The following is a 23511-nucleotide window of genomic DNA, read 5'->3' as shown; positions in this document are numbered from 1 at the left end:
CTTAAAAGTGGATAAATCCCCAGGCCCTGATGGGATGTATCCCAGGCTGCTGTGTGAGACAAGGGAGGAGATTGCAGGGGCTCTGACACAAATTTTCAGAACCTCTCTGACCAAAGGGGAGGTGCCAGAGGACTGAAGGACAGCTAACGTAGTGCCATTATTCAAGAAGGGTAGTAGGGATAAACCAGGGAATTACAGGCCAGTGAGCCTAACATCAGTGGTAGGGAAATTATTGGAAACAATTCTGAGGGACAGAATTAGTCTCCACTTGGAGAGGCAGGGATTAATCAAGGATAGTCAGCATGGTTTTGTCAGGAGGAGATCATGTCTGACCAATTTAATTGAATTTTTCGAGGGGGTGACTAGGTATGTGGATGAGGGTAGTGCAGTTGATGTAGTCTACATGGACTTCAGTAAGGCTTTTGACAAAGTCCCACATGGGAGACTGGTCAAGAAGGTAAGAGCCCATGGGATCCAGGGCAATTTGGCACATTGGATCCAAAATTGGCTTAGTGGCAGGAGGCAGAGAGTGATGTTCGAAGGTTGTTTTTGTGACTGGAAGCCTGTGTCCAGTGGTGTACCGCAGGGCTCGGTGCTGGGTCCCTTGCTGTTTGTAGTGTATATTAATGATTTAGATATGAATGTAGGAGGTATGATCAGTAAGTTCGCAGATGACATGAAAATTGGTGGAGAGGTAAATAGCGAGGAGGGAAGCCTCAGGCTACAGGACGATATAGATGGGTTGGTTAGATGGACAGAACAGTGGCAAATGGAATTTAACCCTGAAAAGTGTGAGGTGATGCATTTTGGGAGGACTAACAAGGCAAGGGAATACACAATGAATGGTAGGTTCCTAGGAAGGACAGAGAATCAGAGGAACCTTGGTGTGCATGTACATAGACCCCTGAAGGCAGCAGGACAGGTTGATAAGGTGGTTAAAAAGGCATATGGGATACTTGCCTTCATTAGCCGAGGCATAGAATATAAGAGCAGGGAGGTTATGATGGAGCTGTACAAAACGATAGTTAGACCACAGCTGGAATACTGTGTGCAGTTCTGGTCACCACACTGTAGGAGGGATGTGATTGCATTGGAGAGGGTGCAGAGGAGATTCACCAGGATGTTACCTGGCTGGAGCGCTTCAGTTATGAAGAAAGACTGGACAGGCTGGAGTTGTTTTCCTTAGAGCAGAGAAGGCTGAGTGGGGACCTGATTGAGGTGTACAAAATTATGAGGGGCATAGATAGGGTAGATAGAAAGGAACTTTTCCCCTTAGTAGAGGGGTCAATAACCAGGGGGCATATTTTCAAGGTAAGGGGCAGGAGGTTTAGAGGGGATTTGAGGAAAAACTTTTTCACCCAGAGGGTGGCTGGAATCTGGAACTCACTGCCTGAAAGGGTGGTAGAGGCAGGAACCCTCACAACATTCAAGAAGCATTTAGATGAGCACTTGACACGCCATAGCATGCAAGGCTACGGACCAAGTGCTGGAAAATGGGATTAGAATAGACAGGGCTTGATGGCCGGCGCGGACACAATGGGCCGAAGGGCCTCTTTCTGTGCTGTATAACTCTATGACTCTATGGGCTAAAAGTTGAGTAGCGGCCCAATTCGCTAAAGTAGCGCCCCGGAAAAATTAGCGCCCCCGCGCCAGAAATTGAGTGGTTGTGCCCCAAGAGGGAAGTGGGGCGCTACTGGAAGCGCTCTTCGAAAGAGCCAGCAGAGACTCGATGGGCCGAATGGCCTCCTTCTGTGCTGTACTGTTCTATGATTCTATGACAAGGGCAGCAGGTGCATGGAAATACCATCACCTCCAAGTTCCCCTCCAAGTTACACAACATCCTGACCTGGAAATATATCGCCGATCCTTCATTGTCGCTGGGTCAAAATCCTGGAACTCCCTCCCTAACAGCACTGTGGGAGTACCTTCACCACACGGACTGCGGCGGTTCAAGAAGGCGGCTCACCACCACCTTCTCGAGGGCAACTAGGGATGGGCAATAAAGCTGGCCTTGCCAGCGACACCCACATCCCAGGAATGAAGGGGGAAAAAAAAGAGTAAAGCTCCCTCTACACTGTCCCATCAAACACTCCCAGGGCAGGTACAGCACGGGTTAGATACTGAGTAAAGCTCCCTCTACACTGTCCCCATCAAACACTCCCAGGGCAGGTACAGCACGGGTTAGATACAGAGTAAAGCTCCCTCTACACTGTCCCATCAAACACCCCCAGGGCAGGTACAGCACGGGTTAGATACAGAGGAAAGCTCCCTCTACACTCTCCCCATCAAACACTCCCAGGGCAGGTACAGCACGGGTTAGATAGAGTAAAGCTCCCTCTACACTGTCCCATCAAACACTCCCAGGGCAGGTACAGCACGGGTTAGATAGAGTAAAGCTCCCTCTACACTGTCCCATCAAACACTCCCAGGGCAGGTACAGCACAGGTTAGATACAGAGTAAAGCTCCCTCTACACTGTCCCATCAAACACTCCCAGGGCAGGTACAGCACGGGTTAGATACAGAGTAAAGCTCCCTCTACACTGTCCCATCAAACACTCCCAGGGCAGGTACAGCACGGGTTAGATACAGAGTAAAGCTCCCTCTACACTGTCCCATCAAACACTCCCAGGGCAGGTACAGCACAGGTTAGATACAGAGTAAAGCTCCCTCTACACTGTCCCATCAAACACTCCCAGGGCAGGTACAGCACGGGTTAGATACAGAGTAAAGCTCCCTCTACACTGTCCCATCAAACACTCCCAGGGCAGGTACAGCACGGGTTAGATACAGAGTAAAGCTCCCTCTACACTCTCCCATCAAACACTCCCAGGGCAGGTACAGCACGGGTTAGATACAGAGTAAAGCTCCCTCTACACTGTCCCATCAAACACTCCCAGGGCAGGTACAGCACGGGTTAGATACAGAGTAAAGCTCCCTCTACACTGTCCCATCAAACACTCCCAGGGCAGGTACAGCACAGGTTAGATACAGAGTAAAGCTCCCGCTACACTGTCCCATCAAACACTCCCAGGGCAAGTACAGCACGGGTTAGATGGAGAGTACTCACAGTGCAGGAGTTCCTCCCTGGTGCGTGGCTCCTTGTGACTGTCCGGGAGGGGTCTGGGCCTGGAGAAGGTTGGTGTCTCAGCAGCTGTATGAAGAGAAGCAGAGAGAAGGAATGGACATTGTGTGATGTGCAGCATTTCCACCTTAAACTGGAGAGAGATGCCGAGTGTGCCAGTTGCTCTTGTGGGGAGAGGCCCCGTCCCTCTGTGCGATTATTAATAAATGCACTCTACACCTGAATCATGGGGAATTATCAAGTCTGTAGCCCAGAGAGGAAAAGTGCCTCAGCCCCGGGGAACAGAGCAATTCACCACGAGCGCTTTCTGCTTGAGTCCAAAATGGCCACCTCCTGCTTGTCAGAATCTTTAACAGTTGGCAGCGGTTAAAGTGTCAGCCGCGGCTCAGTGGGCTGCACTCTCACCTCGGAGACAAATGGCTGTGGGTTCGAGCCCCACTCCAGAGACTTGAGCACATTATCCTAGCTGACACTACCAGTGCAGTGCTGAGGGAGCACCGCACTGTTGGAGGGGCAGTACTGAGGGAGCGCTGCACTGTCGGAGGGGCGGTACTGAGGGAGCACTGCACTGTCGGAGGGGCAGTACTGAGGGAGCACTGCACTGTCAGAGGGTCAGTACTGAGGGAGTGCAGCACTGTCAGAGGGGCGGTACTGAGGGAGCGCTGCACTGTCGGAGGGGCAGTACTGAGGGTCGGCTGCACTGTCGGTGGGGCAGTACTGAGGGAGCGCTGCACTGTCGGAGGGGCAGTACTGAGGGAGCGCTGCACTGTCGGAGGGGCAGTACTGAGGGGCGGCTGCACTGTCGGTGGGGCAGTACTGAGTGAGCGCAGCACTGTTGGAGGGGCAGTACTGAGGGAGTGCAGCACCGTCGGAGGGGCGGTACTGAGGGAGCGCTGCACTGTTGGAGGGGCAGTACTGAGGGAGCGCTGCACTGTCGGAGGGGCAGCACTGAGGGAACGCTGCACTGTCAGAGGGTCAGTGCTGAGGGAGTGCAGCACTGTCGGAGGGTCAGTGCTGAGGGAGTGCTGCACTGTCGGAGGGTCAGTGCTGAGGGAGCGCTGCACTGTCGGAGGGTCAGTGCTGAGGGAATGCTGCACTGTCGGAGGGGCAGTACTGAGGGAGCGCCGCACTGTCAGAGGGGCAGTACTGAGGGAGCGCTGCACTGTCAGAGGGTCAGTACTGAGGGAGTGCTGCACTGTCGGAGGGGCAGTACTGAGGGAGCGCCGCACTGTCAGCGGGGCAGTACTGAGGGAGCGCTGCACTGTCAGAGGGTCAGTACTGAGGGAGTGCTGCACTGTCGGAGGGTCAGTGCTGAGGGAGCGCCGCACTGTCAGAGGGTCAGTGCTGAGGGAGCGCTGCACTGTCAAGAGGGTCAGTACTGAGGGAGCGCGGCACTGTCGGAGTGTCAGTACTGAGGCAGCGCTGCACTGTCGGAGGGTCAGTGCTGAGGGAGCGCTGCACTGTCGGAGGGTCAGTACTAAGGGAGCGCGGCACTGTCGGAGGGTCAGTACTGAGGCAGCGCTGCACTGTCGGAGGGGCAGTACTGAGGGAGCGCTGCACTGTTGGAGGGGCAGTACTGAGGGAGTGCTGCACTGTCAGAGGGTCAGTACTGAGGGAGTGCTGCACTGTCAGAGGGTCAGTGATGAGGGAGCACCGCACTGTCAGAGGGTCAGTACTGAGGGAGCGCGGCACTGTCGGAGGGGGAGTACTGAGGCAGCGCTGCACTGTCGGAGGGGCAGTACTGAGGGAGTGCTGCACTGTTGGAGGGGCAGTACTGAGGGAACGCTGCACTGTCGGAGGGGCAGTACTGAGGCAGCGCTGCACTGTCGGAGGGGCAGTACTGAGGGAGTGCTGCACTGTCGGAGGGGCAGTACTGAGGGAGCGCTGCACCGTCGGAGATGACGTCTTTCAGATGAGACGATAAACCGAGGCCCCGTCTGCTCTCTCAGGTGGATGTAAATGATCCCACAGCTCTATTTGGAAGAAGAGCAGGGGAGTTGTGGAGTTCTCTCCGATGTCCTGGGGCCAATATTTATCCCTCTGTCAACATCCCTAAAACAGATTATCTGGTCATTTATCTCATTGGAGTTCATGGGAGCTTGCTGTGCTCATATTGGTTGCCATGTTTCCTACATTATGACAGTGACTACGCTTCAAAAATTACTTCATTGGCTGTGAAGCGCTTTGGGACGTCCTGAGGTGGTGAAAGGTGCTTTATAAATGCAAGTCTTCCTTTCCGCGATCAACTTGGAGATGTTCAGTGAACAAGGAAATATTCACTCAGGTACTTCTCCAATTGCCTTTTGAAAGCCATGATTGAATCTGCCTCCAACATCATTTCAGGCAGTGCATTCCATATCCTAACATCTCGCTGTGCGCATATTGGCTGCCTTGGAGAGGGTGCAGAAAAAATTTACAAGAATGATTCCAGGGTTGAGGGATTTCAGTTACGTGGATAGACTGGAGAAGCTGGGGTTGTTCTCCTTGGAGCAGAGAACAGTGAGAGGAGATTTGATAGAGGTGTTCAAAATCGTGATGGGTCTAGATAGAGAGAAACTGTATCCATTGGCGGAAGGGTCGAGAACCAGAGGACACAGATTTAAGGTGATTGGCAAAAGGACCAAAGGCGACATGAGGAAAAACTTTTTTATGCAGCAAGTGGTTAGGATCTGGAATGCACTGCCTGAAAGGGCGGTGGAGGCAGACTCAATCACAGCTTTCAAAAGGGGATTGGATAAGTACCTGAAGGACGAAAATTTGCAGGGCTACGGGGAAAGGGCAGGGGGAGTGGGACTGGCTGAAGTACTCTGGCAGAGAGCCGGCACGGGCTCGACGGGCCGAATGGCCTCCTTCTGTGCTGTAACCATTCTATGATTCTATATCCAGGGGGACAAGTTTCTAACAGGTACAGCATGGGTTAGATACAGAGTAAAGCTCCCTCTACACTGTCCCATCAAACACTCCCAGGGCAGGTACAGCACGGGTTAGATACAGAGTAAAGCTCCCTCTACACTGTCCCATCAAACACTCCCAGGGCAGGTACAGCACAGGGTTAGATACAGAGTAAAGCTCCCTCTACACTGTCCCATCAAACACTCCCAGGGCAGGTACAGCACGGGTTAGATACAGAGTAAAGCTCCCTCTACACTGTCCAATCAAACACTCCCAGGGCAGGTGCAGCACAGGGTTAGATACAGAGTAAAGCTCCCTCTACACTGTCCCATCAAACACTCCCAGGGCAGGTACAGCACGGGGTTAGATACAGAGTAAAGCTCCCTCTACACTGTCCCATCAAACACTCCCAGGGCAGGTACAGCACAGGTTAGATACAGAGTAAAGCTCCCTCTACACTGTCCCATCAAACACTCCCAGGGCAGGTGCAGCACAGGGTTAGATACAGAGTAAAGCTCCCTCTACACTGTCCCATCAAACACTCCCAGGGCAGGTACAGCACAGGTTAGATACAGAGTAAAGCTCCCTCTACACTGTCCCATCAAACACTCCCAGGGCAGGTACAGCACAGGTTAGATACAGAGTAATGCTCCTTCTACACTGTCCCATCAAACACTCCCAGTGCAGGTACAGCACGGGTTAGATACAGAGTAAAGCTCCCTCTACACTGCCCATCAAACACTCCCAGGGCAGGTACAACACGGGTTAGATACAGAGTAAAGCTCCCTCTACACTGTCCCATCAAACACTCCCAGGGCAGGTACAGCACGGATTAGATACAGAGTAAAGCTCCCTCTACACTGTCCCATCAAACACTCCCAGGGTGGGTACAGCACAGGTTAGATATAGAGTAACGTTCCCTCTACACTGTTCCATCAAACACTCCCAGGGCAGGTACAGCACGGATTAGATACAGAGTACTCACACTGCATGAGTTCATGCCTGGTGTGTGGCTCTGTGTGATTCTCCTGGAGGGGTCTGGGCCTGGAGAGAGTTTGCTTCTCAGCAGCTGTATAGAGAGAAGGAATGGACATTGTGTGATGTGCCACATTTCCTCCTAATCTTGGTCTTAAAAGGCCGACCCCTTATCCTGAGACTATGCCCCAAGTTCTAGACACTCCAGCCAGGGGAAACAACCTCTCAGCATCTACCCTGTCAACCCCCCTCAGAATCTTGTATGTTTCATTGACATCACCTCTCATTCTTCTAAACTCCAGAGAGTATCGGCCCATTCTACACAATCTCTCTCCTCATAGGACAATCCTCTCATCCCAGGAATCAGTCTAGTGAAGCTTTGTTGCACTGTCTCTAAGGCAAGTACAGGAAACTCTTTGGTATCCGGCACCGACGGGACCGGGATGGTGCCGGTTGATAAAAAATTCCGGATAACGGAGAGCTATATCTACCGAGGCTATTTTTAACAAACAAAAATTAAAAAATCAAGAAATGTGCAGTATAATTGGGTACTCACCTACAGAATGTTGTGTTAAATGGATGGTGGAAGATGCTTGATTAAGTACAGTACTGCCAGTTGAGGGTAATCCATAACTCTTTAATTACTTAACAGTAAAACAAAACTTATAAACGACTGTATACTGTAGCTTTCGGAGTGAGAATTGTGCCGGTTATTAGAGAGTTTCCTTCCACAGATAAAGAGACCAAAACTGTGCACAGTACTCCAAGTGTGGTCTCACCAAAGCCCTGTACAATTGGAGCAAGACTTCCTTATTCTTATACTCCGACCCTCTATAGCAATAAAGGCCAACATACCATTTGCCTTCCTAATTGCTTGCTGTTCCTGCACGCTAACTTTCTGAGTTTCCTGTATGAGGACACCCAAATCTCTCTGAACACCAACATTTAATAGTTTCTCACCATTTAAAAAATATTCTGTTTTTCTATTCTTCCTAGCAAAGTGAATAACCTCACATTTCCCCACATTATACTCCATCTGCCACCTTACTGCCCACTCACTTAACCCGTCTATCTCTTTGCAGGCTCTTTGTGTCCTCCTCACAGCTCACTGTCCCACCGAGCTTCGTATCCTCAGCATTTTAAAAGAATCTAGGCAACAAATAGCAGAGGCAATACTAGACATATTTAATAATTCATTAGAAAAAGGTGTAGTGCCAGAGGACTGGCGGATAGCTAACGTAATATCGATATTTAAGAAGGGAGATAGAACATGTCCAGGGAACTATAGACCAGTCAACTGTGGTAGGAAAAATAATGGAATCCTTACTAAAGGAGAAAATAGAAGAATGTTTAGAAGCCAAAAATATAATAATGAATAGTCAGCATGGATTTCAAAAGGGAAAGTCTTGCTTGACCAACCTCATTGAATTTTTTGAAGAGGTGTGGCAATATTGGTTAAGGAGAATGTTAGAGTTAAGAAATAATAGAGGTGCCATTGCACTACTACGTGTATTCTATAGACCACCAACTAGTGGTAAAGATATGGAACAGCAAATTTTCAGAGAAATTACAGAGCGGTGCAAAAACTATAGAGTAGTAATAATGGGGGACTTCAACTATCCTAATATAGACTGGGATCGTAATAGTGTTAAGTGCAGAGAAGGGGAAGAATTTCTGAAGTGTGTGTTCTGGAGAACTTTCTTGATCAGTATGTTTCCGACCCAACAAGGGAGGAGGCATCGCTGGATCTGGTTCTGGGGAATGAGGTAGGTCAAGTGGAGCAAGTGTCAGTAGGTAGTCAGTAGTCCAAAGATGTGCGGGTTAGGTTGATTGGCTATGATAAATTGACCCTTAGTGTTAGGGGGATTAAATACGTGGGGTTACGGGGATAGGGTGGGATATGTGTTGGTGTAGGGGTTACAGGGATCGGGTGGGATATGTGTCGGTGCAGGCTCGATGGGCCGAAATGGCCTCTATCTGCACTGTCGGGTTTCTGTGATTCTCTGAACATTTAGGGAACAGTGATCATAATATCATAAGGTTTAGATTAGCTGTGGAAAAGGACAGGGAGCAATCTAGAGTAAAAATGTTTAACTGGGGGAAGGCCAATTTCAGTGGGGTGAGAACGGATCTGGCCCGGGTAAACTGGAATCAAAGATTGGCAGGCAAAACTGTAATAGAACAATGGGCTGCCTTTAAAGAAGAAATAGTTTGGGTGCAGTTGAGGAACATTCCCACTAGGGGGAAAGGCAGGGCAACTAAAGTCAGAGCTCCCTGGATGGTGAAAGAGATAGAGGCCTAGAAATTGAGTGCCCTTAGCGCCGATTTTGTGGCGCTAGAGGGCCTAGCGCTGCAATTGGCGCCGGCGCCGAAATTGCCTGGGGCCCTTCCGCCGCGGTAGACCGGTAGCGCTGCGCCGGCACCGATGACGTCATCGGTGTGCGCAGCGTCCCGGTTGCCATGCCGACGGGCCCCAGCGCCGAAATTCAGTTGCGGCCGCCTCGCCCGTGGCAGCCGCAACTAAGACTCTGGCAACAGAGTCTTACAAGTCTTTGCGCCGGCGCATTAAAGGCCCCGCGGCGGCCGGCCGCTTTCCCGCCGGCCGCCTGGCCGCAGCTCCCTCCCCGGACTTCCCCCCCCCCCCCCCCCCGGAACAGAAGCAAGCCCGGCACTTGTCCGAGGTGCCGGGCTCATTTTTAAAAAGATTTTCGCGGGCCGCGGCCGGGTGCAGGCAGCTCCTCCTTAAGGGAAGGAGGAGGCCTGCACTTCCCGAGCCTGCCGCACCGCATCGGGTGCCGCAGCGCCGGAATTGCGGCGCGAAACGGCAGTTAGCGCCGATTTACCGCCGCAAAGACCCTTCAGTAGCGCCGGCAGCTGTTTGGGCGCGGCCCTGCTGAATTTTTGGCGCGCGCAGGGGGACTTAGCGCCGGCACTAACTTCCGGCGCTAAAGCCCTGGCTAAGCCAAAACTCAATTTCTAGGCCAGAGAGTAAGATGAAGCAGAAAAAGAGCACGTATGACAGATGTCAGGTCGAGAATACATCTGAGAATCAGGCTATATATAGAAAGGTCAGAGGAAAAGTGAAAAAGAAAATGAGAGGGGCAAAGAGAGGGTATGAGAATAGAATGACAGCCAATATAAAAGGTAATCCAAAAGTCTTCTATAGGCATATAAATAGTAAACGGGTAGTAAAAGGAGGGGTGGGGCCGATTAGGGACCAAAACGGAGATCTACGCATGGAGGCAGAAGGCATGGCTGAGGTACTATATGAGTACTTTGCATCTGTCTTCACTAAGGAAGAGGATGCTGCCACAGACATAGTGAAGGAGGAGGTAGTAGAGACACTTGATAGGATAAAAATTGATAAAGAAGAGATATTAGAAAGGCTGGCTGTAATTAAATTAGATGGCCCAGGAATTCGGGTCGGGGGCTTCCCGCGGGTATAAGCCCCCGACCTGCACTTACCTAGCGCGCCGGCCGTTGAGCTGTGGGCCCCCGTGGAATTCCGATCCTGGGCCTGCTCCAACTGCCGGCCCCAAAACATCACTAAATCTTCAAATAATTTTTTTTTTAAATCACATTTTTTAAATAAACTATAAATTACATGAAATAACTATTTTAAACAATAATTTAAATTTTTGAAAAAAATTATTTTATTTTCTAACGGGGCTAAAAATAAACTTACCTTGCTTTAAAGTCTTTAAATATAATAAACCTGTGGAAAAAATGTTTTAATTTTAATTAATTCACCACTTACCTTGTCAAAAGCAGGCCTTGCGCCTGCTTTTTAAACGTGTAACCTCTGCAGACTTACCCTCCCGGGAAAACCTGCAAAAAAAGCCTAAGTTCGATGCGCACGCGCTGCCTCTCCTGCGCACGCGTTCGAACTCTGAACCCCTTCTTTCAGGGGAACGGACGTGCCGGTTTCCCACGCATGCGCAGTGCATGCAGGAAACCGGCACTTCCATTGGGCCTACGGGTGAGTACCCCGTGCGTACTCACCCGTGGAGACCCAAATTTCTGCCCCAATAAGTCACCAGGAACGGATGGAATTCATCCTAGGTCGCTGAGGGAATTGAGGGCGGAAATCGTGGCGGTACTGGCCATAATATTCCAATCCTGCTTAGATACGGGGGTGGTGCCAGAGGACTGGAGAATTGCAAATGTTACACCCTTGTTCAAAAAAGGGTGTAAAGATAAACCCAGCAACTACAGGCCAGTCAGCTTAACCTCGGGAGTGGGGAAGCTTTTAGAAACAATAATCAGGGACAAAATTAACAGTCACTTGGATAAGGGTGGATTAATTAAGGAAAGCCAGCACGGATTTGTTAAAGGCAAAGCGTGTTTAACCAACGTGATTGAGTTTTTTGATGAGGTAACAGAGATGGTTGATAAGGGTAATGCAGTTGACGTAGTGTACATGGATTTCCAAAAGGTGTTCGACAAAGTGCCACATAATAGGCTTGCCAGCAAAGTTGAAGCCCATGGAATAAAAGGGACAGTGGACATGGATACGAAATTGGCTAAGTGACAGGAAACAGAGAGTAGTGGTGAACGGTTGTTTTTCGGACTGGAGGAAGGTATATAGTGGTGTTCCCCAGGTGTCAGTTCTAGGACCACTGCTTTTCTTGATGTATATTAATGACTTGGACGTGGGTGTACAGGACACAATTTCAAAATTTGCAGTTGACACAAAATTTGGAAGTATAGTGAACAGCGAGGAGGACAGTGATAAACTTCAGGAAGACATAGACAGGCTGGTGGAATGGGCAGACACATGGCAGATGAAATTTAACACAGAAAAGTGTGAAGTGATGTATTTTGGTAGAAAGAATGAGGAGAGGCAACATAAACTGAATGGTACAATTCTAAAGGGGGTGCATGAACAGAGAGACCTGGGGGTATATGTGCACAAATTGTTGAATTTGGCAGGGCAGGTTGGGAAAGCGGTTAAAAAAGCTTACGGGATCCTGGGCTTCATAAATAAGAGGTATAGAGTGCAAAAGTGTGGAAATTATGATGAACCCGTATAAAACATTTGTTCGGCCTCAACTGGAGTACTGTGTCCAATTCTGGGCACTGCACTTTAGGAAGGATGTGAAGGCCTTGGAGAAGGTGCAGAAAAGATTGACGAGAATGATTCCAGGAATGAGGGACTTCAGTTTTGTTGATAGACTAGAGAAGCTGGGGTTGTTCGTCTTGGAGCAGAGAAGATTGAGAGGAGATTTGATAGAGGTGCTCAAAATCATGAGGGGCCTGGACAGAGTAGATAGAGAGAAACTGTTCCCATTGGCGGAAGGGTCGAGAACCAGAGGACACAGATTTAAGGTGATTGGCAAAAGAACCAAAGGCGACATAAGAAAAAACTTTTTTACGCAGCGAGTGGTTAGGATCTGGAATGCACTGCCTGAAAGGGTGGTGGAGGCAGACTCAATCTTATCTTTCAAAAGGGAGTTGGATAAGTACCTGAAGGAAAAAATTGCAGGTCTACGGGGAAAGGGCGGGGGAGTGGGACTAGCTGACAGTCGGCATGGGCTCGATGGGCCAAATGGCCTTCTTCCAGGCTGTAACCATTCTATGATTCTGTGATTCTAGGTAACAGAGAGAATAGACAAGGATAATGCAGTGGATGTAATTTATCTAGATTTTCAAAAGGCCTTCGATAAGGTACCACATAATAGACTAACGAATAAGGTCCCCTGACTCTGCATTCTCTGACAAGTAACAGAAACATAGAAGATAGGAGCAGGAGTAGGCCATTCGGCCCCTCGAGCCTGCCCCGCCATTCAATGTGATCATGGCTGATCATCCAAATTCAGTACCCGGTCCCTGCTTTCTCCCCATACCCCTTAATCCCTTTAGCCTTAAGAAATATATCTAACTATGAATGGATTGCTGGCTGGCTTCAGGACAGAAAGCAGAGAGTGGGAGTAAAGGGTAGCTATTCACAGTGGCAGAAGGTGGGTAGTGGTGTTCCACAAGGATCAATGCTGGGACCACTGTTGTTCACAATTTACATTAATGATTCAGACTTTGGAATCAAAAACACAATTTCTAAATTTGCGGATAACACTAAATTGGGGGGGATAGTCAATACTGAGGAGGTCTGCAACAAATTATAGGAAGACATTAACTTGCAGAATGGGCACATAATTGGCAAGTGAAATTAAACACAGTTAAATGTGAGGTATTACATTTTGGTAGGAAGAATAGGGAGGTCACTTATTACTTAGAGGGTACGAGTCTAGGTGGGGTAGAGGAACAAAGGGATCTCGGAGTACAAATACACAAATCACTAAAAGTAGCGACACAGGTTAACAAGGCCATAAAAAAGGCAATCCAAGCACTAGGATTTATTTCTAGAGGGATAGAATTGAATAGTAGGGAAGTTATGCTAAACCTGTATTGAACCTTGGTTAGACCACACTTGGAGTACTGCGGACAGTTCTGGTCGCCATATTATAAAAAGGATATAGAGGCACTGGAGAGGGTGCAGAGAAGATTTACAAGGATGATACCAGAAATGCGAGGGTACACCTATCAGGAAAGGATGAACAGGCTGTGACAAGGTGCCACACAAAAGATTATTGCTTAAGATAAAAAATCACGGGATTGGGGGTAATATTCTGGCATGGATAGAGGATTGGCTATCTAACAGAAGGCAGAGAGTTGGGATAAATGGTTCATTCTCAGACTGGCAATCAATAACTAGTGGTGTTCCGCAGGGGTCAGTGCTGGGTCCCCAATTCTTTACAATCTATATTAACGATTTGGAGGAGGGGACCGAGTGTAACATATCAAAGTTTGCAGATGATACTAAGATGGGAGGGAAAGTAGTGAGTGAGGAGGACATAAAAAACCTGCAAGGGGACATAGACAGGCTAAGTAAGTGGGCAGAGATTTGGCAGATGGAATACAATACTGGAAAGTGTGAGGTTATGCACTTTGGCAGGAAAAATCGTCGAGCAAGTTATTATCTTAATGGCAAGAAACTGGAAAGTACTGAAGTACAAAGGGATCTGGGGGTCCTGGTGCACGAAACTCAAAAAGGTTAGTATGCAGGTGCAGCAAGTGATTAAGAAGGCCAATGGAATGTTGGCTTTCATTGCTAGGGGGATAGAATATAAAAATAGGGAGGTATTGCTTCAGTTGTACAAGGTATTGGTGAGACCGCACCTGGAATACTGCGTACAGTTTTGGTGTCCATACTTAAGAAAGGACATACTTGCTCTCGAGTCAGTACAAAGAAGGTTCACTCGGTTAATCCCGGGGATGAGGGGATGGACATATGAGGAGAGGTTGAGTAGATTGGGACTCTACTCATTGGAGTTCAGAAGAATGAGAGGCGATCTTATTGAAACATATAAAATTGTGAAGGGGTTGGATCGGGTGGATGCAGGGAAGATGTTCCCGATGATGGGTGAAACTAGAACTAGGGGGCATAGTCTTAGAATAAGGGGCTGCTCTTTCAAAACTGAGATGAGGAGGAACTACTTCACTCAGAGGGTGGTAGGTCCATGGAATATGCTGCCCCAAAAAGCTGTAGAAGCTACATCATTACATAAATTTAAAACAGAAATAGACAGTTTCCTAGAAGTAAAGGGAATTAAGGGTTACGGGGAGCGGGCAGGAATTTGGACATGAGTCTAGGTTCGGATCGGTCATGGCCCTGTGGGTAGCGGAGTGGGCCCAGGGGCCGTGTAGCCTGATCCTGCTCCTATTTCGTGTGTCTAATTCTGTTAGATTCAGGAGATGGTACTGTGATAGTGGATTGGCGGTTAGGATCAGATCAGCCATGATCTTATTGAATGGCGGAGCAGGCTCGAGGGGCCGATTGGCCTACTCCTGCTCCTATTTCTTATGTTCTTATGTACTTTTTGCTTGAAAAAAGGCTGAAGGGTGACCTAATAGAGGTCTTTAAAATTATGAAAGGTTTTAGAGTCATAGAATTATACAGCACAGAAAGAGGCCCTTCGGCCCATCGTGTCCGCGCCGGCCATCTAGCCCTGTCTATTCTAATCCCATTTTCCAGCACTTGGTCCGTAGCCTTGTATGCTATGGCGTTTCAAGTGCTCATCTAAATGCTTCTTGAATTTGATAGAGTGGATAGAGAGAGAGTGTTTCCACTTGTGGGGAAGAGCATAACTAGAGGCCATCAATGTAAGATAGTCACCAAGAAATCAAATAGGGAATTCAGAAGAAACTTCTTTACCCAGAGAGTGGTGAGAATGTGGAACTCGCTACCACAGGGAGTGGTTGAGGCGAATAGTATCGATGCATTTAAGGGGAGGCTGGACAAGCATACGAGGGAGAAGGGAATAGAGGGTTATACTGATAGAGTTAGATGAGGAAAGACGGGAGGAGGCTCGAGTGGAGCATAAACACCGGCATGGACTGGTTGGGCCGAATGGCCTGTGCCGTATATCCGATGTAATCCTTTGTAAACTTGGATACATTGCAGTCGGTCCCTTCATCTAAGTCATTGATATAGATTGTAAATAGCTAAGGCCCAAGCACTGATCCTTGCGGCACCATACTAGTTACACACTACCAACCGGAAAATGACCCGTTTATCCCGACTCTGTTAAACCGATGTCCCGTCTGCCCTCTCAGGTGGACGTAAAAGACCCCATGGCACTATTTGGAAGAAGAGCGGGGGGGGGAGTTATCCCCGGTGACCTGGACAATATTTATCCCTCAATCAACATTACTAAAAACAGATGATCTGGTCATTACCTCATTGCCGATTGTGGGAGCTTGCTTTGCACAAATTGGCTGCCGCGTTTCCTACATTACAACAGTGACTACACTTCAAAAGTACTTCATTGACTGTAAAGCGCTTTGCGACTCCCTGAGATTGGGAAAGGTGCTGTATTACTGCGAGTTTTTTTTCCCGCGATCGACACGATTGGCTTGGAGATGTTCAGTGAACAATGAAATACTCCCCCAGGGGGGACATGTTTCGAACAAGTTGGATTCTTTAACAATTTATTGCATGAGCTTTTACCAGACTTCGATTGGTGAGTGTTAGCTGTGTACATGATCAGGAAACTAACCGTGGAAATTTACTTGGAGCAGCCCGTATGTCACGAGGTAATGACTGGGTCTTATTGTTCACTGGCTCCCTGGGTGTAAAACCACGATTTCAGTAGACATGGAGATCGGGTGCTTTCTAGAATGGGCAGCCGGTGCCTAACTCCAGTGATAGGCTTGGTGGTCAAGTTCTAATCTACCATAAATGCCCCTTCAAAGCTGCACTCACCTAGGAAGGCAGCAGGAAGAGCTGTGGTATCTGGCGTTGGAATGGTGTGTGGACAGGACTGCTTCTCTGGAGGTTCGGTCCGTCTCTCCACTGTACAAAGAAAGTGCAGTTTGTTAGCCCGCAGTGCCTGCCCGCACAGCTCGATCACTACCTAGCAGTCGTCTGTGGTCTGCATAAGTTCCACAGCACACTCTCAGGCTGGCGAGCATCAGTCAGCAATGAGACACCGTCCACAGGCAGGTCTATGTGCGTCTGATCAAAACCCGCAGTGAATGGGTTAGTGTCTGAGCAGTAACAAGTACCCTGACCCCCAGCTGTAGCGGATCATTGCAGTGTGCTCTGAGTCATTTCAATAACCAGAAACTTACCACACTATAAGACCATCTACTTCAAGCTAAATCATATTATAAGCATTTATTATGAGACAGAAGTTGATATTGGGTGAGGTCATGTAACTCAGCACAGACCGGGAATGGAGCCTGGGATCTTCCTGCTCTGTGTGGGGCTCAGGACCGCACCGGGTGGTGTACCAAGATCGTTTACCCTCGCAGTGACATTTACAGCAATTAACTCAGTCTTCCATCTCGTAGGGGAGACAGGAGCTCCAGACTGTCGTGAGGAGGGGAGACAGGAGCTCCAGACTGTCGTGAGGAGGGGAGACAGGAGCTCCAGACTGTCCAGGGGAGACAGGAGCTCCAGACTATCCCAGGGAGCAGAGACAGGAGCTCCAGACTGTCCCGGGAAGACAGGAGCTCCAGACTGCCCCGGGGAGACAGGAGCTCCAGACTGTCCCGGGGAGACAGGAGCTCCAGACTGTCCCGGGGAGACAGGATCTCCAGACTATCCCGCGGAGCAGAGACAGGAGCTCCAGACTGTCCTGGGGGGACAGGGGCTCCAGGCTGTCCCGGGGAGGGGAGACAGGGGCTCCAGACTGTCCCGGGGAGACAGGGGCTCCAGACTGTCCCGGGGAGACAGGAGCTCCAGACTGTCCCAGGGAGCAGAGACAGGAGCTCCAGACTGTCCCGGGGGGACAGGGGCTCCAGACTGTCCCGGGGAGGGGAGACAGGGGCTCCAGACTGTCCCAGGGAGGGGAGACAGGGACTCCAGACTGTCCCGGGGAGACTGGAGCTCCAGACAGTTCTAGGGAGACACTGACCGGTGATGGCACTGACCGGTGATGGCACTGACCGGTGACGGCACTGACCAGTGATGGCACTGACCGGTGACGGCACTGACCGGTGATGGCACTGACCGGTGATGACACTGACTGGTGATGGCACTGACCGGTGATAGTACTGACCGGTGATAGCACTGACCGGTGATGACACTGACTGGTGACAGCACTGACCGGTGATAGCACTGAACGGTGATGGCACTGACCGGTGATAGCACTGACCGGTGATGACACTGACCGGTGATGACACTGACCGGTGATAGCACGGACCGGTGATAGCACGGACCGGTGATGGCACTGCTCAGTGATGGTACTGACCGGTGATAGCACTGACCGGTGATGGTACTGACTGGTGATAGCACGGACCGGTGATGGCACTGACCGGTGATAGCACGGACCGGTGATGGCACTGATCGGTGATGGCACTCACCTGCGGTGGCACTGACCGGCACATTAAGCTTGATAAAGTCCTCCAGCTGCTCTCTCAGCTGGTCTGACAGCACAGTTGTTGCGAGACTCAGGTTGGTCAGGTGTGCCGGGACCTCTGACTGGGCGGCTAGACGCACGGGGCAGTCCGGGGTCATCTTCAACATCTGTGATTCCTGAAAGCACAAGGCGTTGGTGTGACTATTCGGTGCTTGGAGAGACGGGCGAGTTAGACAGGTCTTCCCCGTCTGGGACCAGCTCAAACCGAGCCCAGTCTCCTCAGGTTGGGTCTTAGCATCGTAACATTTCTTAAGACTAAAGGGATCAAGGGATATGGGGAGAAAGCAGGGACAGGGTACTGAGTTTGGATGATCAGCCATGATCTCATTGAATGGCGGAGCAGGCTCGAGGGGCCGAATGGCCTACTCCTGCTCCTATCTTCTATGTTTCTATGAAATAGCAGGGCTCCCGCTGCATGGCCCGGGTGTGTAGAGTTTCTGGTACTGGACCAGTAATCCACAGAACGTGGGTTCAAATCCCACCAGGGCACTTGGAAAATCTGAATTCAGTTTAAAGCATTTGGAGATAAAAAATCTGGTGCCAGCAACAGTGACCATGAAGCAGTCGATTGACCCCAACTTGTTCACTCATGTGCTTCAGAGAAGGAACCCCACCTCGACAGGTGGGGAACTGAATTTCAATGAATTAAATAAATCTGGAATAAAAAGCTAGAATCAGTAATGGTGACCATGATTGTTGTAAAATCTGATCTAAAAAAGGGGATGGCCAATAAATGCTGGCTTTGCCAGCGACACCCACGTAGAGTTTAGAAGAATGAGAGGGGATCTCATTGAAACGTATAAAATTCTGACAGGGCTAGACAGACTGGATGCAGGGAGGATGTTTCCCCTGGCTGGTAGGTCTAGAACGAGGGGTCACAGTCTCAGGATAAGGGGTAGCACATTTAGGACTGAGATGAGGAGTAATTTCTTCACTCAGAGGGTGGAGAACCTGTGGAATTCTCTACCACAGAAGGCTGTGGAGGCCAAGTCACTGAATATATTTAAGAAGGAGATAGATAGATTTTTAGACACAAAAGGCATCAAGAGGTATGGGGACAGAGCGGGAATATGGTATTGAGATGGAGGATCAGCCATGATCATATTGAATGGCGGAGCAGGCTCGAAGGGTCGAATGGCCGACTCCTGCTCCTATTTTTCTATGTTTCTATGTTTCAATCCCAGGAATGAATTTTAAAAATAACAACAGAAAATGCTGGAAAAACTCAGCAGGCCCGGCAACAACCGTGGAGAGAGAAACAGAGTCAATGTTTCGGGTCGAAACCCTTCGTCAGGACTGAGAGAAAAGGCAGGAAATGAAACAAAAGGCAGTTTGGTGGCTGGGAAATGGGGGAGGGGATGAAAGAAGAGACATTAAAAGCTGCCATCCTTACACGGTCTGATAGGGGGAGTACTGAGGGAGTGGCGCACTGTCGGAGGGGCAGTACTGAAGGAGCGCCACACTGTCGGAGGGGCAGTACTGAGGGAGTGGCGCACTGTCGGAGGGGCAGTACTGAGGGAGATCCGCACTGTCGGAGGGGCAGTACCGAGGGAGGTCCGCACTGCCAGAGGGGCAGTACTGAAGGAGCGCCGCACTGTCGGAGGGGCAGTACTGAGGGAGATCCGCACTGTCGGAGGGGCAGTACTGAGGGAGATCCGCACTGCCAGAGGGGCAGTACTGAGGGAGATCCGCACTGTCGGAGGGGCAGTACTGAGGGAGATCCGCACTGCCAGAGGGACAGTACTGAGGGAGATCCGCACTGTCGGAGGGGCAGTACTGACGGAGATCCGCACTGCCAGAGGGGCAGTACTGAAGGAGCGCCGCACTGTCGGAGGGGCAGTACTGAGGGAGATCCGCACTGTCGGAGGGGCAGTACTGAAGGAGCGCCACACTGTCGGAGGGGCAGTACTGAGGGAGATCCGCACTGTCGGAGGGGCAGTACTGAAGGAGCGCCACACTGTCGGAGGGGCAGTACTGAGGGAGCACCGCACTGTCGGAGGGGCAGTACTGAGGGAGCGCTGCACTATCGCAGGGGCAGTACTGAGGGAACGATGCACTGTTGGAGGGGCAGTATTGAGGGAGCACCGCACTGTCGGAGGGGCAGTACTGAGGGAGCACTGCACTGTCAGAGGGGCAGTGCTGAGGGAGCGCTGCACTGACAGAGGGGCAGTGCTAAGGGAGTGCTGCACTGTCGGAGGGGCAGTACTGAGGGAACAGTGCACTGTTGGAGGGGCAGTACTGAGGGAGCGCTGCACTTTTGCAGGGGCACTACTGAGGGAACGGTGCACTGTTGGAGAGGCAGTACTGAGGGAGGGCTGCACTGTCGGAGGGGCACTGCTGAGGGAGCACTGCATTGTCGCAGGGGTAGAACTGAGGGAGGGCCGCACTGTCGGAGGGAGAGCACTGCGGGAGCGCTGCACTGTCGGAGAAGCAATACTGAGGGAGTGCTGCACTGTCGGAGGGGCAGTACTGAGGGAGCGCTGCACTGTCAGAAGGTCAGTACTGAGAGAGGGCCGCACTGTCAGAGGGGCAATACTGAGGGAGCGCTGCACTGTCGGAGGGGCAGTACTGAGGGAGCGCTGCACTGTCGGAGGGGTAGTACTGAAGGAGTGCAGCACTGTTGGAGGGGCAGTACTGATGGAATGCTGCACTGTCAGAGGGGCAGTACTGACGGAGCGCTGCACTGTTGGAGGGGCAGTACTGAGGGAGCGCTGCACTGTCGGAGGGGCAGTACTGAGGGAGCGCTGCACTGTTGGAGGGGCAGTACTGAGGGAGCTCTGCACTGTCGAAGGGGCAGTACTGAGGAAGTGTCGCACTGTCGCAGGGGCAGTACAGAGGGAACAGTGCACTGTTGGAGGGGCAGTACTGAGGGAGTGCCGCAATGTCAGAGGGGCAGCACTGAGGGAGCACTGCACTGTCGGAGTTGCAGTACTGAGGGAGCGCTGCACTGTCAGAGGGGTAGTGCTGAGGGAGCGCCGAACTGTCGGAGGGGCAGTACTGAGGGAACGCTGCACTGTCCAAGGGGCAGTACTGGGGGAGCACTGCACTGTCGGAGCAACAGTACTGAGGGAGTGCCGCACTGTCGAAGGGGCAGTACTGAGGGAGTGCCGCACTGTCAGAGGGGCAGTGCTGAGGGAATGCTGCACTGTCCAAGGGGCAGTACTGGGGGAGCACTGCACTGTCGGAGGGACAGTACTGAGGGAGTGCCGCACTGTCGAAGGGGCAGTACTGAGGGAGTGCCGCACTGTCAGAGGGGCAGTGCTGAGGGAACACTGCACTGTCGGACGGGCAGTGCTGAGGGAGTGCCGCACTGTCGGAGGGGCAGTACTGAGGGAGCACGGCACTGTCAAAGGGGCAGTACTGAGGGAGCGCGGCACTGTCGGACGGGCAGTCCTGAGGGAGAGCTGCACTGTCGGAGGGGCAGAACTGAGGGAGCACTGCACTGTCGGAGGGGCAGTACTGAGGGAGCGCTGCACTGTCAGAAGGACAGTACAAATGGAGCGCTGCACTGTGGGAGGGGCAGTACTGAGGGAGCGCTGCACTGTGGGAGGGGCAGTACTGAGGGAGCGCTGCACTGTGGGAGGGGCAGTACTGAGGGAGCGCTGCACTGTGGGAGGGGCAGTACTGAGGGAGCGCTGCACTGTGGGAGGGGCAGTACTGAGGGAGCGCTGCACTGTGGGAGGGGCAGTACTGAGGGAGCGCTGCACTGTGGGAGGGGCAGTACTGAGGGAGCGCTGCACTGTCGGAGGGGCAGTACTGAGGGAGTGCAGGCGAGTTCTCACCGGTGTCCTGGACTATGTTTATCCCTCAAGCAACATTCAGTAAAAAACAGATTATCTGGTCATTTATTACATTACTGTCCAATAATTGGGAGGGGGTGAGACGAGAGGATAGAGGATAACACTGGCGGCACACTATGTTACAGCTTGCCATAAACAGAGGGACAACCACTAAAGATAAGATAAGAGTATATATAAATTATATGAAAGTATATTTATACACTCAGGGATATATCTGTTTATACACTGTATGGATAGATCTGTATTTTTGTGAACAAACATGAATGTTTTCCGATGCTTTGGCAACATAAGATGTAACTTGTCATGCCAATAAAGCGATTTGAATTGAATTGAATTGAGAGGGTGAGGGGGGCAGCGGGGGTGGGGTAGAGCGAGGGGGGAGAGCGGGAACGTTAGAGGGGGAGGTGGGAGCAGGGGAGGGGTAGAGCGAGGCGGGAGAGCGGGAGCATTAGAGGGTGAGGGGGGAGCGGGGAAGGGGTAGAGCGAGAGGGGAGAGCGGGAGCGTTGGAGGGGGAGTGGGGGGGGAGTGGGGAGAGAGGGGAGTTTGGGGGGAGGGGCGATGGGGGTAACTGGGAGGGGGGAAACATAGAAACATAGAAGATAGGAACAGGAGTAGGCCATTCGGCCCCTCGAGCCTGCTCCGCCATTCAATGCGATCATGGCTGATCATCCAAATCCAGTACCCGGTCCCTGCTTTCTCCCCATACCCCTTGATCCCTTTATCCTTAAGAAATATATCCAACTCCTTCTTGAATATATTTAATGAACTGGCCTCCACCGCCTTCTGTGGTAGAGAATTCCACAGGTTCACCACTCTCTGGGTGAAGAAATTCCTCCTCATTTCTGTCCTAAATGGCCTACCCTTTATCCTTAGACTGTGTCCCCTGGTTCTGGACTCCCCGACCATCGGGAACATCCTTCCTGCATCTAGTCTGTCCAGTCCTGTCAGAATTTTATAAGTTTCAATGAGATCACCTCTCATTCTTCTAAACTCCAGCGAGTACAAGCCCAATCGACCCAATCTCTCCTCATACGTCATTCCTGCCATCCCAGGTATCAGCCTGGTGAATCTTCGCTGAACTCCTTCCATGGCAAGAACATCCTTCCTCAGATAAGGCGACCAAAACTGCACACAATACTCAAGATGTGGTCTCACCAAGGCCCTGTACAACTGCAGCAAGACATCCTTGTTCCGGTACTCAAACCCTCTCGCTACGAAGGCCAACATACCATTTGCCTTCTTAACCGCCTGCTGCACCTGCATGCTTACCTTCAGCGACTGGTGCACAAGGACACTCAGGTCTCGTTGCACTTCCCCTTCTCCCAATCTATTGCCATTTAGATACTAATCTGTGTGGTGTATGTAACCTGTTCCACCTTAAGAGAACTTAAGCCTGGTCCACCTTAAGAAAGGTACTACTTTCTTTGGCTGCTGTATACGTAATACCGGTGGTGACCACACCGGTATATAAGCACAGTGTAATAATATTGTATTCAGTATAGTCCGACCTCCAACCAGTAAAGACCTGTTGAATTTACTCTTGTGGTCTGTGTAGTAATTCTCACTATAACACACAGACTTAACAGTGGCGACGAGTCCGATTCTTACCCTGCAGCAGTAATTTCCACGGCGACTTCGTCCACAGACAGGACGTCGAAGAGAGGTTTCCACCCTCATCACCTACGGGAAGACACATCGAGCGGCAGGCATCGAGCAACCGGAGTGCAGAAGATATCCTGACCTCGAAGCCTCCATCAGCGACTGTCAGCTTCTTCTACTACCTCGTGGTGGGTAAGCCCGGCAGCGACGCGACAGAAAGTCAACCGCGTTGGCTGTAC

General features: G+C 50.9%; 1 protein-coding gene across 2 annotated transcripts in view; it reads right to left on the bottom strand.

Annotated features, from left to right (window-relative positions):
- LOC147120888 (E3 ubiquitin-protein ligase TRIM65-like) overlaps positions 1 to 23511 on the bottom strand; it is a 41276-nt gene that overhangs the window by 4449 nt on the left and 13316 nt on the right. Inside the window, exons 4-7 of one of the 2 annotated variants that reach the window (XM_085979252.1) lie at positions 17817 to 17988; positions 16213 to 16302; positions 6961 to 7044; positions 3069 to 3152 (exon numbers count right to left, since the gene is read on the bottom strand). In XM_085979252.1, coding sequence (XP_085835378.1) covers positions 3069 to 3152; positions 6961 to 7044; positions 16213 to 16302; positions 17817 to 17988 — 430 coding nt within the window. The remainder of the gene's footprint in view (positions 1 to 3068; positions 3153 to 6960; positions 7045 to 16212; positions 16303 to 17816; positions 17989 to 23511) is intronic. The other variant, XM_085979251.1, reaches the window with a different exon arrangement.

The sequence above is a fragment of the Somniosus microcephalus genome, chromosome 3 (genome assembly GCF_052327205.1).
Source record: "Somniosus microcephalus isolate GS21.2 chromosome 3, FLI_Smic_1.0, whole genome shotgun sequence".
Classification (NCBI taxonomy): domain Eukaryota; kingdom Metazoa; phylum Chordata; class Chondrichthyes; order Squaliformes; family Somniosidae; genus Somniosus; species Somniosus microcephalus.
Note: the sequence above shows the minus strand (reverse complement) of the source record. Positions and strands in the feature narration are given on the sequence as shown.